Source organism: Microtus pennsylvanicus, chromosome 13 (genome assembly GCF_037038515.1).
Source record: "Microtus pennsylvanicus isolate mMicPen1 chromosome 13, mMicPen1.hap1, whole genome shotgun sequence".
Classification (NCBI taxonomy): domain Eukaryota; kingdom Metazoa; phylum Chordata; class Mammalia; order Rodentia; family Cricetidae; genus Microtus; species Microtus pennsylvanicus.
In genome coordinates this window covers 24,232,700-24,251,239 of record NC_134591.1, presented here as the reverse complement: position 1 = coordinate 24,251,239, position 18,540 = coordinate 24,232,700, and the positions used below count along the sequence as shown (strand labels likewise).

The 18,540-nt window shown below is 43.6% G+C and overlaps 1 protein-coding gene across 5 annotated transcripts in view; it reads right to left on the bottom strand.

Annotated features, from left to right (window-relative positions):
- Adamtsl1 (ADAMTS like 1) overlaps positions 1-18,540 on the bottom strand; it is a 376,592-nt gene that overhangs the window by 57,666 nt on the left and 300,386 nt on the right. For all 5 annotated transcript variants that reach the window (XM_075945016.1, XM_075945018.1, XM_075945014.1 and 2 more), the window contains one exon: positions 1,814-1,942. In XM_075945016.1, coding sequence (XP_075801131.1) covers positions 1,814-1,942 — 129 coding nt within the window. The remainder of the gene's footprint in view (positions 1-1,813; positions 1,943-18,540) is intronic.

The window sequence follows — 18,540 nt, the reverse complement described above, 5'->3', positions numbered from 1 at the left end:
TGTTTTCCTGGCACCATTTGTTGAAAATGCTGACTTTTCTCCACTGTGTACTTTTGAGCTTTGTCAATAACCAAATGTCTGTAGGAGTGTGGGCTTACACCTGGGTCCGCACTTATATTCCATTGTTAAGTTCGTCTCTTTTTGTTTTAGTACTATGGCTCTGCAGTATTACTTGAAATCAGGCATTTCTTACCTATTTCTTTTTTGTTACCATATTTCTTATAATATTCTTTATTGTTCAGTAGTTGAGTATGTTTTTTAACTATCCTTGGTCTTTATGCTTTTAAATAGATTTTAAGATTTCTTTTTGGTCATTTCTGTGAAGTGTGGTCCTGGAATTCTGGTTGGGATTGCATTGAATTTGTAGATTGCTTTTGGCAGGATGGCTGTTTTCACATTCATCCTTCCAATATGAGCATAGGCAATCCTTTGCTTTCCTGGTGTCTTTCACAATCCCTCCCTCCCTCCCTTCCTTCTTTTCTTCCTTCTTTTCTCCCTTCCTCCCTTCCTTTCTCCTTCCCTTCCTCCCTTACTTCTTCCCTCCCTCCCTCCCTTCTTCTCTTCCTTCCTTTCTCCCTCCCTCCCTTCCTTCTTTTCTTCCTTCCTTTCTCCCTTCCTCCCTTCCTTTCTCCTTCCCTTCCTCCCTTACTTCTTCCCTCTCTTCCTTCCTTCCTTCCTTCCTTCCTTCCTTCCTTCCTTCCTTCCTCCTCCCTCCCTCATTCCCTCCCTTTCTCTTTCCTTTCCTCCCTCCTTCCCTTCCTTACTTCATTCCTTCCTTCTTTTCTTTCTTTGTGTGTATGTTATACGAGCACATGTGTGAGGGTGCACATACCTAGTGCATGCATGCAAAGGCCAGAGGAGGGCATAGAGCATCCTCTATTGCTCTCCACTTCAGTTTTTGAGAGCCTCTGACCCAGTGAGCCTGAAGCTTCTCATTTTGGATAGGTGTGCTGGGATCCACAAGTTTCCATCCCTTGATGCTGGGGCATGTGCAGTCATGCCTGGCTTTTACATGGTGCTGGGGATTCAAACTCACACTCTCTTGTTTGCACAAGTGTCCTAACCCACTGAACCATTTTCCCAACTCAGAAGCAGCATGACTTTCTATTTTCCTTTGTCTGGGCTCCCTGGTTAGTCTTCCGAGGTCACCCATGGTCCATCTGCCACCCACCTTATAAAGATTTAAGCCCTACACATTCCGATTTAAGCTCCTGTTATTCCCTGGACAACACCAGACTTTTCATCTTCCAGGAAAATTTCCATATGCTTTTTCTTTTTCTACCTGGAACACCCTTGCCTTAATTCTTACATGCCCATATTCTGTTCATATGGAAAATTAAGAATAGAAACCAAACCAAAACAAAGGAGCCCAGGGTATGTCACACAGCTACAATCCTAGCACTTAGAAAATTGTGGTAGAAAAGTCATGGATTTGAAGCTGCACAGGGAGTAAGGCAGCCTCACTCTATAACAGGACTGTCTTAACAAATAAAACAAACACCACCGCAAGGGGCACATACTCAAACCAATGTTGATTAGCTAGATGTAATCATTCCATGCCATATCACACTGTACCACATAAATGTACACAACTATGATTTCTCTAATAAAAACCCCAATGCCTCTTTTAGTCTACCAGGCTCAGGCAGAATGAACCTTCTCTTTCTAATTTTATGATGCGCCCGCACTTTCTGAATGAGGTTTGCTTTTCAGTGGACAGGAGAGTTTGTGTTTCATTGGCCTGTGTATTCCCCAGCCTCTGCCAAAGCTCTGCCAGCATCAGAACATACTGACGCGCAGATGGATCGCTCACCTGCCACTTGGCAGTTAATGGTCACATTCACGCCTCGCACTGTCCTGATGGTGCCTCCGACATCCACCGTGACTGCAGGCTTCTCTGTGTTGAGCACGGTCATTCGGGATGTTTTCACGAGTGGCTTTCCTGAAGACAAGAAAGAAAGAGAGCTGTCACTAACAGTGTTATGGGCTGGGGTACTGAAACACAGGGAGGCCAACAGAGAACACGTGTTCTTCTCGGGCACACCCAATACCACATGCTTTGCCTGGGGGGAAAAACCTGTTATCTGTTCACTCACACGCCTATCATAGACTTAACAGGAAAAAGAAAACAGACCAAAAAAAAAAAACCAAACAAAAAATAACAACAACAACAAAACAAGGGCTGGAGAGATGGCTCAGTGGTTAAGAGCACTGTCTGCTCTTCCAGAGGTCCTGAGTTCAATTCCCAGCAACCACATGGTGGCTCACAACTATCTGTAATGAGATCTGACGCCCTCCTCTGGCGTGTGGGCTTACATGGAGGCAGAATGTTGTATACAATAAATAAATAAATCTTTAAAAAAAAACCAAAAAAAACCCCAACAACAACAAAAAACCCAAGGTTGAAGAGATAAACATGGTGTCCAAGTGAGGATAACAATCACTTTCAATCAATGTAAATTCTATAAAAGATAGATTTTAAGGGCTTAATTTGTACTTTGAGACAGTTCTGCACTTCACACACAGTTGTAAGAAGTAAGAGAGTAATCCCTTGTGTAACTTGTATCCGTGTAACTTGTACTCCCATAATGCAGTCACGTTACTCAACTGCAGCACACTTTCACGGTCACAAGGTGGATATTCACAAGGGTAGGTCACAGAACGTCTGCCCCTCTCAGCATCCCTCATGAAGTCTATAACCTCCCCTAGATTCTTGGGCCACCATTCCTATGGCTTTTGTTCCCTTGTTTTCAGCATCTGACGTGTCACATAAATGAAATCACACAGTTGGTCACCTTTCGTGTTTGACTTCCTGCCAGCTCTCTTGAGCTCTCCAGAGATTCTTCTAGCTCTTATATCAAATTATGGTTCCATTTTTAAATGGTGTGGTACTTTTTATCACAGAGTAGTATTCTATGACATGGGGAAACCACAGTTTGTGTTTTTCTGTTCAGCTGCTGTAGAATATCTGGGTGGTTTCCAGATCTTGATACAGCTGTTATAAACACTCCGGTGCAGGTAGCTGTGGGGACATCTGTCTTCATTTCTCTGACATCAATGCGTAGGAACGCAGCTGAAATGCCATATGGTAGTCCCCCCTCCCTCGCTCCTCAATACTTTTTATTTCTTTAATCCGATAGTTGCACAGTGGCATCTTGGTGTGGTTTAAGTTGCATTTCCTTCATGGCTGATGCCGTGAGCTCTCTCTTGTGTGCGTATTTACCACATACATATTGTGTGGAGAGATATCGATTCATGTCATTTCAGAATTTAGAAATTATTAGTCAGAAGTTTATTAAGTACTAGCATTAAAACAGGAAAAGCTAATAGAGCTGCAGGTTTGAATTTCTTTCCAGCCACTGGGAGTCAGCACTCAATCAAAAGCATCATGTTGGAGCAGCTTGGTCCTCACATTGAGTGCCTCTTTACCAGGAGAAGCAGGGGCAGGAGTCCTTTCAACTAATTCTTGCTTTTCCTCTTTTTTTCTTTATAAAGAAACAGATTGCCATCAAAGCGTCCCTTTGGGGGAATGTTTGAAAGGTGACTCTGAGTAAATGGCATCTTAACTGTCTTTGTGTGACTTAGTTTTGTTGCATTACAGAAAGGAGCAAAATGGCTGGGAGGTGGTGGCACACACCTTTAATCCCAGCACTTGGGAGGCAGAGGCAGGTGGATCTCTGTGAGTTTGAGGCCAGCCTGATCTACAGAGTTAGTTCCAGGACAGGGTTATTACACAGAGAAACCCTGTTTTGACCCCCCCCCCCACAAAAGAGGAGCAGAATGTGCAGACTTCATCACATACAGTAACACTGTACAGCCACACCTAGCCCCTGCCTTCCTGTTTGGTGTATAGATTCCTTCTGGGTGCCTCACGTCTTTCCTGGGGTTTGGGCCGTGCACTAAGGCATGGCATAGGCCCACACATGCTCCATAGTAGCTTCCTCATCCACATGGAGTTTTCAGTTGTGTCTAGGAATGAAGGCTTTGCCTAGATTTGTGTTTCTTCTCCCATCATATGCTATCCCTGCCCCTTGGTTCAGATTCATACAGTTGTCATCTCCAAGTCAGATCCTTGTCAACTGGAAAGAAGATAACCGGTCTGGAGATTTGACATTTTTTTTCAGTCCCCCAGATGACATCTATTTCTGCTTGTTGCTTCATGAAAGGGTCAACTGGGGTGTCACATAGCCATCACCCACAGTAATATATCCCATCTCATCAGAGGCCAACTCTCTCCATTTCCCTTTCCCCCACCTTTTTCTAGAGCAGGGGTTCTCAACCTTCCTAATGCTGTGACCCTTTGATACAGTTCCTCATGCTATGGTGACCCCAACCATAAGATTATATTTGTTGCCGCTTTGTAACTGTGATTTTGTTACTGTTATGACTCATGATGTAAATAGGGGTTTGCCACAGGGACCTCGACCCACAGGCTGAGAACCAATGTTCTAGAAGCATGGTTGCTTTTTATGCTGTTGTTTCAAAAAGTTCCCCAGCCCTACTGATTTTATGGCAAAATTCTGAAGGCATTCACATTTTCAGCAGCTGCTTGGCACACCCTGTCTCCAGGTAAATCTTGCTGGTGGAAGTGGGGAATAGAGACTTAGAAAGGCACACTCTGGGCTGCAGGGAACTTAGAATCAAGCAGTCAAACAATAATTATAACACAAGGGGACTACAGCAAGCCCCCTTCAAAGAGTTCGGATAAAAAAAGGGCAGAAAATTGAGCTGATATAAACATTATTACCATGAAGAGGGGCAGACAACTGAGTTGATCTAAACCTTGTTTACCATGAAGGAAAGGAGTCTGAGAGAGGCAGGTATCTAAGGGACACCCTGTGACCAGGAGGACCAAGTTACTTCTCTGAAGCGCACTGGATCCCACAGCTGAGATCACATGATTTCTGCTGCGGTTGAACTCTCCTCTGCAGCAGGAGGGATAGGCACCAGCTGGAAGCCTCAGTCTCAATCGCCATGCTCTATTTGAAGATTTTGTAATTGGATTACTTATTTTGTCTTTGATTCTTTACCTTTTTAAACATTAAAAATTCTGCAATGCATATTGTAGAGCTAAATTCTCATCCCCAAGATGGGCTTATCAGCAGGTTTTCTGGCAGCAAGCACCAGCAGGCACCAGAGCCTCCAGACTCTTTGGATTTGCAGCAAAGCTACCAACAGGGGCTGGTCACCTGGGACCAGGATGACTCTGATTGCCTTCTTCAATGCCTCATATGCATATTTCTGGGGATAGGCCACCCAGGTTTTAGAGATGAACAGTCAAATAGCATAAGCCGGGGCCCATGACTGACATCTTCACGTGGACCTGGGTGTCCTTGCCCAGAAGCAGAGCTGACTCCAGTAACTTGTACTTCATTGAGGGTGACTGATCCTCTCCTGGGAGTGCCCATGCAGCATGGTGAGGCGGTCTTCCCATTTTCAGTGTGCATATCTGTGACTGTCTTCTTGCATCTAAAAACCTGTAGCCACTATGTATTTTACTACTGAATCTTAAGAGGTCTTTATAGTTCAGCTATGGTCCTTCGACAACAAGTGTTCTGTAAATTCTCACCCAGTCGGTACCTTTCCTTTTCACCTTAGCAGGCCCTTCCACAGACCTAAGTGCTTTAACTTTGATAACATACAATTTATAATTTTTACGGGTTATGATTTTTTTATGTCAAGTATAGGAACTACCTATATAGATCTAAACTCTGAATGGATACTTTCCTATGATTTTTTGCTTACAAGTTTTATGGTTTAAGTTTTATATTCAGTTTACTGACAATTAATTTTTCTATTTTTGTACTATTTTATTGTCCTCAAACTTTTTTTTATATCAGGAAACCATTTTTTATTGATTTGGAACTTTGGAATTTCTGATTGATTTTTAAAATAACTTAATACCATTTTTAAAAATTAAACTTTTGGGATTCCATTAAACATCAAAGTAAAAAATGTGCTGAGTGAAAACAGCTACTTAGTGCCAGCCTATGGGATGGGAAAAGATCTTCACCAGCCCCACATGAGAGACAGATCTCAAAGATATATAAGAACTCCAGAATCTAGCATCAAAATACCAAATAATCCATTTTAAAAATGGGGTATAGATCTAAACAGAGAATTCTCAACAGAAGAATCTCAAATGGCCGAGATATACTTGAAGAATTGTTCAACATCCTTAGTCATCAGGGAAATGTAAATCAAAATGACCCTGAGATACCAATTTATAACCTGTCAGAATGGTTAAGATTAAAAAACACCGAGGACAGCTTATGTTGGAGAGGATGTGGAGTAAGGGGAACACTCCTCTACTGCTGGTGGGAATCGAAATATCAATTTCTCAGAAAATTGGGAATCCATCTACCTCAAGACCCAGATAACCAATCTTGGGCATATACCCAAAGGATGCTCAATTATACCACAAGGACACTTGCTTTAACTATGTTCTAGTAGCATTATTCATAATAGGCAGAATCTAGAAACAACTTAAATGCCCCTCAGTCAAAGAATGGATAAATAAAATGTGGTACATTTACACAATGGGGTATTACTACTCAGCTGTTACAAACAATGACATCATGAAATTTGCAAGCAAATGGATGGAACTAGAAAAGAGTGAGGTAACATAGACCTAGAAGACAAATACGTTATGTACTCACTCAGAAGTGGATATTAGGATAACCAGACTATAATCCATAGCTCCAGAGAGGCTAGGTAATAAGGAGCGTCCAAAGAGGGATTCATGGATTTCTCTGGGAAAGGGAAATAGAAGAAATTTCCTGGGTAAAGTGGGGACAGTAGGGAGGGAGGGTGGGATGTGTGTGGTGGGGGGTAATGGGAAGATGAGAGATCAGGTTAGGTCATTTGTGGGTAGGATGAAGGCAGATAATAAAGGCATCTTGATCGGGGAGGAAGCATTTCAGTGTTAGGGAGAAACCTGGTGCCAGGAAAATTCCCAGCCCAGGAATCCACAAGGATGACCCCAGCTAAGACTCCTAACAATACTGGAGAGGGTGACTGAATTGGGCATCTCCTATAATCAAATTGGTGACTACCCTAATTGTCATCAGAGAGCCTTCATTCAATAATTGATGGTAGCAGATGCAGATATTCACAGCTAAAGCACTGGGCTGAGCTCTGGGAGTTCTGTTGAAGAGAGGGAGGAAAGATTGTACAAGTCAGGGGGGTCAAGGTCATGATGGGGGAACCCATAGAGATAGCTGACCTGAGCCCCTGGGAGCTCATGCACTCTAGACCTAGGGAGTCTGCAATGGACCAATCTAGGCTCTCTACATGAGTGTGACAGTTATGTAACTTGGTCTGTTTGTGGGACTCCTAGCAGTGGAATCAGGACCTGCCCTGGGCGCTTGAGCAGGTTTTGGGAACCTATTCCCAATGCTGGGTTTCTTCGCCCAGCTTCAATGCAGGGAGAGGAGCTTGGTCCTGCCTCAACTTGATGTGCCATACTTTGTTGATGCCCATGGGAGATCAGCCTCTTTCTGAATGGAGATGCGAGAGGAGTGGATGTTGTGGTGGGTAATGAACGGGAGATAAGGAAGGAGGGGAAACTGTGATCACGACATAAACTTCAATTAAGAAAACAAAAAGAACACAGATATTTAAACAAATTCTAGTCAGTGTTATCCATCTGTGAGTTATTGTTGTATAGGGTATGACACTCAGATAAAATTCCCTTGTTTGTAGCCTCTGGCTAACCAGTTGTTCTGATACCCTTTATTGGTAGGCTATCTTTTCGACTACCTTGGATGGCTTCTGCATCATTGTCAAGATGAGTTGAGCATGTTTGTGCAGATCTGTTTCTGTTCACCGCATCTTTGCCCTGCCAATAGCATGCCGCCTCAATTACTGTAACTATATAATCTCAGTCTGGCAAGCGATGCTTCCTGCTTATTCTCCTTTGCTACTCGTCTGCATCTTTTTATAGACTTTTCAAACCAACGTGTCCATACTTAGAAAGCCTTGTTAAGATTTTGATAGGAATTATATCAGTCATAAATATCAGTTATGGAAAAACCAATCTCTGTTTGTTTTTGTCTTCTAGTCTATGGAAGACCATATGTCCATTTATCTTTCCAGGTAGTTTAGAGATGTGTTGCTGAATTTTTATCTTGTTATTTCTTTCCAGGGATGGCTAACACTATGTTTTAAGTTTCATTGTTTATTTCTGGTATATGGAAATGTAGGTACATGTTGGTCCTAGGCCTCTTTTTATAAGTTTTTAGGGCATTTTTATGTAGACAATCATTCCCTCTGAAGAAAAGGACAAGCTTTACTTTTCCTTTGTCAACCTGTGTGGGGAAGCCAAGGAAGTCCTGAGTGAATATGCAAATAATGAATGAAGTCCTGAGTGAATGTGTGTTGTTTAACATGGCTATGGTCATGTCAAGGACCTCACTGTGTCAGACCCATGTAGAAATGGGAAAGTTTCCCCTTATGATGAGGCTCAGGGAGAGCAAAGTCTTCCTCTGGCCTGTATGTTTTAATGTTGGCAATGTATGGAAAACTTAGCAACTACAGCTTTCTCCTCCCAGGTGACTGTAACCTGAGACTGCCCCCCTATAGAGACTTCCTAAGGAGAGACTAGCTTACCTTCCCCTGAGCTGTACATAATAAAAATCAGCAATGCTCTGCATTGCTGTGCATAGTTGGGGCTGTTTCACAAGAGTGAGCACAGCCTACCTGATCCTGGCTTTTCTGTGTATGTGTCTGTATATCTGTCCTTTTCCATTCCCTCCCAGCCCCAGTCTCACTGGATGCAGCAACTCTGTATGCCTCTTATTTGTTTTCTTACATTATACACTGGGTAGATCTTCTAGCACTGTACTTAGTAAGGATAGTGTATTAGTATTGCTGTGAAGAGACACCATAACCACAGAAACTCTTATAAAAGAAGGAAGCCATTTAATTGGGTCCGGCTTATAGCTTCAGAGATTTAGTTCCTTATTATCATGATGGGAAGCATGACAGTATGCTGGTAGACATGGTACTCGAGAAGGAACTGAGAGTTCTACATCTTGATCCACAGGTAGAAGGAGACTGTGTACCACACTGGATGTAGCTTGAGCATATGAGACCTCAAAGCCTGCCTCTCCAGTGACACACTTCCTCCAACAAGGCCACACCTCCAAACAGTGCCACTTGCTCTGGGGGGCAAACATTCAAACATGAGTCTATGAGGGGTAGCATTCCTGTTTAAACCACCACAGGTAGTGAAAACAAGTCTTAAAGTGATGAATGATTTTAAAAGTAGCCCAGGTATTTTGTATTCTGTTATAGGACATCACTATCCTATGTAACTCTTCTGTTTCAAGTATTTTGAACATTTCCTCTGTAACCATACAGACATGGAAGCAGAGAGATGCAGAAGTCCAGCTTCCTTGCTTGCTTCTTATGTTTCCCATGTCAGGGGTTCCTCATTACCGATGGGCTTTCTGGATACCCATTGGTCTTCACCATCACCCTAGTGGAAACAGCCTCCCTGGCAGCTGTTAAGAGGTTGTTATGGTCTGATTCTCACATGAGCATGGGAATAAAAAAAAAAAAAGAATTCTATGGGAAAGGTAGAGGTCCAGGTTCCCCGAATGTTCTCATTAGCTTCCAGTAGGTATGAAACTCATGTTCTCACACCTACCTCCATGGATGTGTTGAAATAGGTACCTCATTTTATGGTGTCCACGATGGAAGACAAGGAAAGGCTCCTTAACCACCCTATGTTGGTATGCTGTACAGATCACAGTGTTTCTGTGATATTTGGTCAGACCTCAGCCATATTTTCTAAACTTCAGTCTTGCTACCTCTTTCCTGTTACTTCTGCTAGAGAGGATAAGCTTTTAGGATATACAAATAAAATTTCTTTTTCACATACTCATTGGCGTTTCCTTGTAGCTACCTTCTGCAGCTCCAAGTTTGGAGTTTAGGAAGCATAAAGGAAGCCGAATAAATTCCCAACTGCGTGAGCTGAACTGTCCCTCAGTTGCCAAGGTTTCTAGCCAGTCTGGTCCCCCACCCCAACTGTGTGAGCTGAACAAGGTCTCTAGCCAGTCTGGACCCCACCCCAACTGTGTGAGCTGAACTGTCCCTCAGTCGCCAAGGTCTCTAGCCAGTCTGGTCCCCACCCCAACTGCGTGAGCTGAACTGTCCCTCAGTCGCCAAGGTCTCTAGCCAGTCTGGTCCCCACCCCAGCTTCTCACCCTTGTGCCCGCACACACAACGGTCAGGAGTTTTAACTGTACTTAGTAAGAGGGATCGGGAGCAGTGCAACCGCGTCTTCCCGGAAGTGGAGGGTCTCTGTAAGCTAGGCTTTAGCAGGCTTTTTATCATCTGGGGAGAAACATGCATCCAGTGCTGGAAGCACATGACCATAAAACACAATGCAAAGATTCATTTATTAAGCACCTTGGGGAAATAAGGGTCCACATGAGATCATTTCATAGGCCTAAAGCTTAATCTTTTGTAAGCCAAATGGATTTCATTTTGTTTTAACCATTTAAAGGCAGCACATTCTAGACTGGCACGCACTCCTCTGGTCTTTTGTTAACTGGGAAAAAACCCCACCTTGTTTCAGAAATGCTCATTTTTGAGCCTGACACCTGCTTTTCATGGTTTGCGTTCTCCTCCTCCTTCCTCAGGCATTGCCACGCAGCATCATATTTGAAGCTGTCCCTCTTTGTTTTCCTCTCCTGTTTGACTTGCCCTCTGGGCAGGAGTAATTAAACTCACTGGAATTGTATTTAGGAGTGGAAACTTGGTGCAGGTGAGCATGCGTGTAGGCTCTCTATGTCTGCGGTGAGTGGGCAGGGCTGGTCCCACCTACCTTCCATTTGAGATCATGTATGACCCGGTGTGAAGAGGAATGAAGAAGTACTATAATGATATGCTGACATAAAAAATGCAGGCAAACGTGAATTAATGTTAATATTAATAAATATCAACTCTGATTCCAAATCTAGCCCAACTCTAATAAACATCTCTGGAACTATCACTAAGTTCTATCCTCAGCTCAGGGCAACTGTATCTCCTCCGGGGTGGGGGTGGGGCTCCTTGACGCCACTGCAATCTCACTCACTACAGTCTCTTCCTAAGAGTGGTTTCTCTGAGCCATCAATCAGATCATGTAGTTTGCCGTGTACCATTTCTAGGACTTCTTTGGTACAATCTAAGCAAAATATCTAGCTTCTTTTTGCAACAAACGGTCTTCTACATGGTTATGACCAACTGTCTGCTTCTCCTGCCTCATGGAGACCAAGCTTCCCTCAAGTCACCATGCTCCAGTTTACTGTTTTCTGCCCAGCAGCTCTGCCCTGTCTGGCCCCTGTCCTTGATGTCTTTTACCTACAGACATCTACATGGACATATCCTTCTGGTCATTTAGGTCTCTTTGCACATAACATCGCTTAGAGAGACTGTTTCCAGCTATCCCATGTAAAGTAGGCACCCTGTTACCCCTTGACAGACATTTTAGTCTCATCTATCCTGGTTCTTATTTTCCATAAGACTATCAGAAATTGTATTCTCCATATCCTCTTTCCCAACCATGCCTCACTGTGAAATCTCCCTGCCAGCTACTTTTAGCACAAAGTAGGTCCTCAAATATATATATATATATAAAGCTTTTGAAAGTCAAACAGGAAAAAGTATCTTTTGAATACCTGGAGATGTGAGGTTCAGAAAAGGCTCCCAGACTCACAGAGCTGGCATGTCCTGGAGCTGAACTGGTCACCAGATCTTGGACCTAGAGTCCAGGGCTTGTTAGGGAGGGTCCCTAAACCCCAGTCTGCAGACTGGCTGCTGCAGAATCCCCAGGGCACTTGTTAAAAACATAATCTGTCCTGCGCCAATACAAGAGCTGCCTTGCCGTGTTATAAAAACCACTGTGCCAATGGGGAAATGAGACCCGGGACCAGAGCAGACCCACAATTACCAAGTTATTTTTCCTACAGGAATTTTAATAATAAAGGTGGTTTTTATAGCTGCAAGTGTATAGCTATAAAATTCAAATGTCACTGAATTAAATCCAGCCCTTAATTAATTATACTGAGGTTGTGCTGAAAAGTAATGGCCTTGTCCCCTATCAGTAGAGGTGCTGTTGTTAGCACAGACTACCACTTCTGTGCTCCCTTTGCCTTCATGAACCACTTTACACAGGGTGTAAAGTCACCCACGCACATATAATCCACAGAAGTTCATAATGAACAATTTTTCTTAATTAATAACCCCACTCACATTTATTGCAAAAATGCTTATATGTATATTTTTGAAATTTCCAATACTTCAAGGCTTTTTAAAATTTCATTTTTATTTATTTATTTTTATGAGACAAGGTCTTGCTATGTAGTCCTACATGTGGCCTGAGACTTGCTACATAAACCAGGCTGGCCTCAGACTTACCGGGCTCCTTCTGCCTCTGCCTCCAGGAGTGCTGGGATCATAGGTTTGCACCAGCACACCCAGTCTTCTGTGTATTTTTGAGCCCTATTTTTAACTTGTTTAATCTGAACCCGACACGCAGCAGGTGTCTTGTACAAAGGGCAGCCCAAGGTGTAGCTGCCACTTGTCCGCTAGCATCCGTGGGTACACTGCCTTCCTAGAGATGGAGTGAGCTCTTGCCATGTCTTTAAGCAGAGATGCTCAGGGAGCCAGGAAGTTCAGTTCCTAGAGAGTGACCTCCTCTGGAGGCTTGGCAGGGAACAGGCTCAGAAGGGAAAGCTCGGAGATACATCCCTGTGCATGGCAGGCTCCTACTTCCTTTCCTCACACGTGACTTGGGGTAAAAATCAGACGTGACTAGGAAAAACTCACGAATATTTGAAAAATATTTGAGAAAGTTCTGGCTCAGTGTAAACACAACTGACGTAGCAGCCAGAGGGCATGAGAAGGTGTGTTGAAATTTCCATGGCTGTGATTACGACACCATGAGCAAAAGCAACCTGGACAGCAAAGGGCTGAATCTGTATTACAACTCTCAGGCTATGCTCCATCAGTGAGCAGAGTCAGGGCAGGAACTCAAGCAAGGCAGAAACCTGAGGCAGGGACTGGAGCAGAAGCCACGGTGGAACTCTGCTTTCTGGCTTTCTTACTTCTCATGGCTTGCTCGGCCCTTCCTATACATCTCAGCACTATGTACCCTGGGAGGTGGCACCACCCACAGGGGGCTCCACCCTCTCACATCAGTCATCAATCAAGAGAATGCCCCACAAGGTGACCCACAAGCCATTCTGGTGGGGGTATTTTTATTCATTCTTCTCAAATGGCTCTAGCTTGTGTTGACCCCAAACTAACCAGAACAGAAGGGCTGTTCTTTGAGTGAAGCCAAGAACAGTCAACATTGTTAAGTTCTCTCAGAGCTGTGTTGCTGCCTCTACTAGTAGAACCTTTGTTAGCAACCCCATGGTGCTTTCCCCTTTAGAAGTGAGGGCAGCGACTATGTTGATCAGACCAAAGCTCCTTCTTCTTTATCCTGGTCCCGTATCTGGCCACTCTCCAATCTCTCCACAGTGAAGTACAGATACAGGAGAGAGTTCTAGACGATGGACCAGGAACAGAAGTGTCACTATGAAGCTCAAACTACATAAAGTCTTCTGGAAGTCTTTGTTTTAAACATTTACAAAAGGAAGACATAAACTATCATATTTTATACAACATATAATTTGTATGTTTGTTTGTCAAAGCAGTTAGCAGTGTTAATTAGTATTTTGCTAAGTCACCAAATGAATGAATGAATCTGTTGAGTTTTACTTCAGTTGTTTGGCATGGGTCACAGATTTAATTGGAAAGTGATTCTCCTCATCCTTAGCCATCAAAAATAAGTTAGCAAAATGAATGTGTTTATGTTATCATGGTCCAGCTAGAGACAATGTACATGTAAGTAAGCATACACTCCTGTCAATCTTAAGACTAGAGACCTGTCACAGTCAGACATACACACAGAGAGAGTCTAAATTGGAGGTCTCCACTGGGTCCTTCCCCCAGGAGCTCAGGGAATTTCTCTGAAGAGGGGAGGAAAGACTGAAGAGGGGACTGCAGGAGTCATAGGGGATGGAGGACACCAGGAGAACACGGCTCACTGAATCAACTAAGCAGAGCTCACATGGGCTCACAGAGACTGAAGTGGCAAGCATGAGGCCTGCATAGATCCATACCAGGTCTTCTGGGTGTACGTTGTGACTATGAACTTGGTGTTTTTGTGGGACTCCTAACTGGGAGTGGGCACAACTCTGATTCTTTTGCCTGCTCTTGGGACTCTGCCTTGTCCAACCTCAAAATAAGGGCTTTTGCCTTGTCTTATTTTATCTTATTTTGTCCTGTTTGACTGTCTTTTCTGAACAGGAAACTGAGGGAGCATGGGTCTGGGGGAAAGGAGAGGAGTGGAGGGGAGGTAAATTGCAGTTGGGATGTACTGTATGAGAGAAGAACCTTGGGGGAAAAGAAATAGAGACTAGTCACTGATGATTGGGGCAATGAAGCAATGAAGGAAAGAAGAATTCTAGGAGGCTGGCTTGGAATCACCCACGGTCCAGCAAGGGCATATCAAGGACAAAGGTGCTTAGAAATTTTGGAGCTAGGTTTAGTGGTTGACAGGATACTGGTCGGACTTGGATTTTTGGGTCATGTTAATAAGAACCAAACAGCAAAGATGAATGACGACTCAGTGGCACAGGGATGAGAACAGCTTACGAGGGGGGCATATGGGCTCTAACACTGCACAGTGACCTGGCCTTAGCACAGCTCTATACATTTCTCTGTGCCTCTGCACAGAGAATAGGTGAGAAAGAGGCCTTAGCCAATGCCTTTGCACAGCATAAGGTCACAGCAGTGGTACCTAGAGTCAGCAGTGTCTCTGCTTCCACACAGCGAGGTGCACTGGGAATGCTCGGTACAATAAAACATACGGGGGGGGGGGGGTTAACAGGACAAAGGATAAAGAGGAGGAGAAGGTAAAGGAGATGGCGGTGATGGTGGCAATGGTGATGGTGGTGGTGGTGATGGTGGTGGTGATGGTGGTGGTGGTGATGGTGGTGGTGGTGATGGTGGTGGTGGTGGTGATGGTGGTGGTGATGGTGGTGGTGATGGTGGTGATGGTGATGGTGGTGGTGATGGTGGTGGTGATGGTGGTGGTGATGGTGGTGGTGGTGATGGTGGTGGTGGTGATGGTGGTGGTGGTGATGGAGGTGGTGGTGGTGGTGGTGGTGGTGGTGATGGTGGTGGTGATGGTGGTGGTGATGGTGGTGGTGATGGTGATGGTGGTGATGGTGATGGTGGTGGTGATGGTGATGGTGGTGGTGATGGTGGTGGTGGTGGTGGTGGTAATGGTGGTGGTGATGGTAATGGTGGTGGTGATGGTGATGGTGGTGGTGATGGTGGTGGTGGTGGTGGTGGTGGTGGTGATGGTGATGGTGGTGATGGTGGTAATGGTGGTGGTGGTGATGGTGATGGTGGTGGTGGTGATGGTGGTGGTGGTGGTAATGGTGATGGTGGTGATGGTGATGGTGGTGGTGGTGGTGGTGATGGAAGTAGCAGTAGCAGGAGCAATAGCAGTATTATAAGAAGAAAGACAAATCTGTTATTGAGAAGATAAAACTGCTTCGATTTTGAAGACTTATAAGAGTTCCAATATATTAGAAAAAAAATATTTAAATATTATGGATTGTCCCTAAACTTCAGCCAGTTCTGAGGAAATACAAAGAGCTTAGAAGTTTTCTGCAGGAGGTCTTGTTAGAGATACCTTAAAAGTCCCCAGCTCCAGATTTGAAACCACCTAGGCTGAGCAGATCCTCTTTTCCATGAGACTGCTCCAGAAGACACAAGGTCCATGGCAGATCTAAGTATCAGTACAAAGAAAGGTGAAGACACTAGTACCTACTAACTGATGCATGAGCCTGCAACAAAATTGAAGTCTAAAGCAATGAAATACTGTACATTTCATACAGTTCAAAATATCTAAAATTAAGAAAATTATATTCAATCCAAATTTAATCAACAGACAATGCCTCATAGGGAGTGTATCAAAGCATTGTCTCAAGAAATGCCAGACTCAGCCTACCCTGCAACTGTCACAAGTCTATCAGAGGTGTCACCGGAGTTACACCTGAAAATGAAAACCTTAAAAGGGGAAGTTTCAGTTACAGTACTTAAGGCTCTTGGCTTAGGTTAAAAGGATGAAGATCAGCTGGAACCTTGGCGAATATCAACACCATCCTCGGCTGATATTTGCTGTAATGGACACTGTATATCACTGTCTACTTTCTACTTCTTGTTAGACCTTACCTCCTGGTAATTTAATATGAATTGTCCTGTCACAGATAATATGAGTGCTTTTCCCCCCTCAGTCTGATTTCCCTTCTAAAAACCTTCCACATTTTGTTGTTCTAGAATGAACCCTCTGCTGTTCTGTCTGTGAAGTTCTCCTTCAACTTCCCCTTCCTTCCCTTGAACTTGGGCTCCAGTTGAGACCAGGTTTAGCATGCTCTAGAGACTGTTTCATTTTGTTATTTTCTGAGATTTTACGGCAAAGGCTGCATACTCCTTCCTTCTCTTCCACAATGGAAAAGTTGAGTCGACTTCCTTGTGAGATCTACAGGTAAGGAAGGAACCGCAGAGACGGTAATTGTGGGTGGGATTGGCTGTCCTTTGTTCTCATGAAAGAGAGTCACAGAACTCTCAGGTCTAAAAGAGCCAAGAGTACATCTATTTAAAGATCCTCTGTTTACAATTAAGCCATGGGCTTATAGTTCTGAATCTGCTTCTAAATTTGGCACCGAGGCAAGTACATCTCCCAAAGTGTCCCATTATGACAGCAACCTCCCTTCTTTAGTGATATTAAAAATTTGAATTGGTTTAACTAAAAATAGAAATATTTTAAAAAGTGCAATGTTTAAAAATATTTTTGGATTGGCTTCTTTGGAAAAATCAGGTTTAGCAACATTGACTTGCACTTTGTTCTTTGGCAGCTGTCTGATGGGAACGAGCTGTGTCCTCAGACACTGTACAGCAGACAAAACAATGACTTTGCAAAGAGGTCTTAATCACTGGAAACCATGATACCGCAGAAGGAAATTAAGGTTGCTAACCTGCTGAACTTAAAACAGAGAGATGACCCTGGGTTTCGTGGGTGGGCCCCAGTTTAAACACGGGAACTCTCAGAACCAGAAGAAGGGACAGAAGAATGTGTAGGTGATGAATGTGAAGGCTAAATACACCATTGTTGGCCTTGAAGGGGTTGAGAGACAAAGAACACAGTGACCACAAGAGCCCAGAAATGACATTTTTTTTGGTTCGTTTTAGTTTTGTTTTTAAGAGGGGGTTTCTCTGTGTAACTCTGGCTGTCCTGGAACTTGCTTTGTAGACTAGGCTGTCCTGGAACTTAGAGATCTGTCTGCCTCTGCCTCCTGAGTGCTGGGATTAAAGGTGTGTGTGCAACACCACCACCTGGCTGACATTTAGTTTATAATTAAAAAATTGGTTCCATAGTCATTTGTCACATGGAACAAAATTCTTCCATCCATTTGAATGAGAAAGAAAGGATTTTCCCCTAGAGCCTTCAGGGAAGAAGGGAGCCTGTCTCCATCTAGATTTCAGCAATTATCTGTCTTTCCACACAGAACTGTAAGAACTATGATAATATCTGTGTTGTTTCAGGCCCTGAAATATATGGAACTCGTAACAGTAGCAGGAATGAGTGTGCACACCATATATGCAATGGACATCTCCAAAACTATCCCTGCAACCAAGAAGGCACAGAGATGAACAATGAACAACAAAAAGATGTTTGGCTGGGTGAGGATGAGAAGGTGGGAAGACGTGTAAGTTGTCGCAACTGTGTTTTACAGCAATTAAAAAAAGAAAATATACTCCACCACCAGCCATGATGACTGTTGTAATAAAAGTGGCAGACAAGAACAAGGAGTGAGAGTGTGGAGAAACTCGGCCTCTCTATGTAGACTGCTGATGGCGATGTAAAGTAATACCAGTGTTTGGGGCAAAGTTGGCAGTTCTGTCAAAAGGTAAACATAAATGCTTCACACAATGGAACACTTACACTTTGAGAAATGTATTAACAAAGAGATGAAACTTAAAGCCAAATGTGGACTGGCACATGAATCCATAGCATCGGTATTCATGACATCCCAAAGTGAAAAGAAACAACACAAATTTCTACAACCTGAGGGAGAGACGAATGAAAGGTAACCTGTTCACACAGCGAACTATTATCCTACCCCGAGGAATAGTAGTTCTTACAGGGACCATTTATCTTTAAAAGGACAGCTTCATATATGCTACAAGAGGATGGTATTAAAGGCACATTATTATGCCCAAAGATCATTGGCAAAGGACAAAAGTACTGTATGACTGCATTTATGTAAACTGTTCCAGATAGACAGGTTAGCAGAAGAAAAACACATTCGAGTTTGCCTGGGAGACTGGGGGTGATGGCTAAAGGGTGTGGAGTTGAGTTGGGGAGGAACAAAAATGTTATCGAAAATTGAATGTGAAGACAGATGCACAACTCTGAATATACTAAGT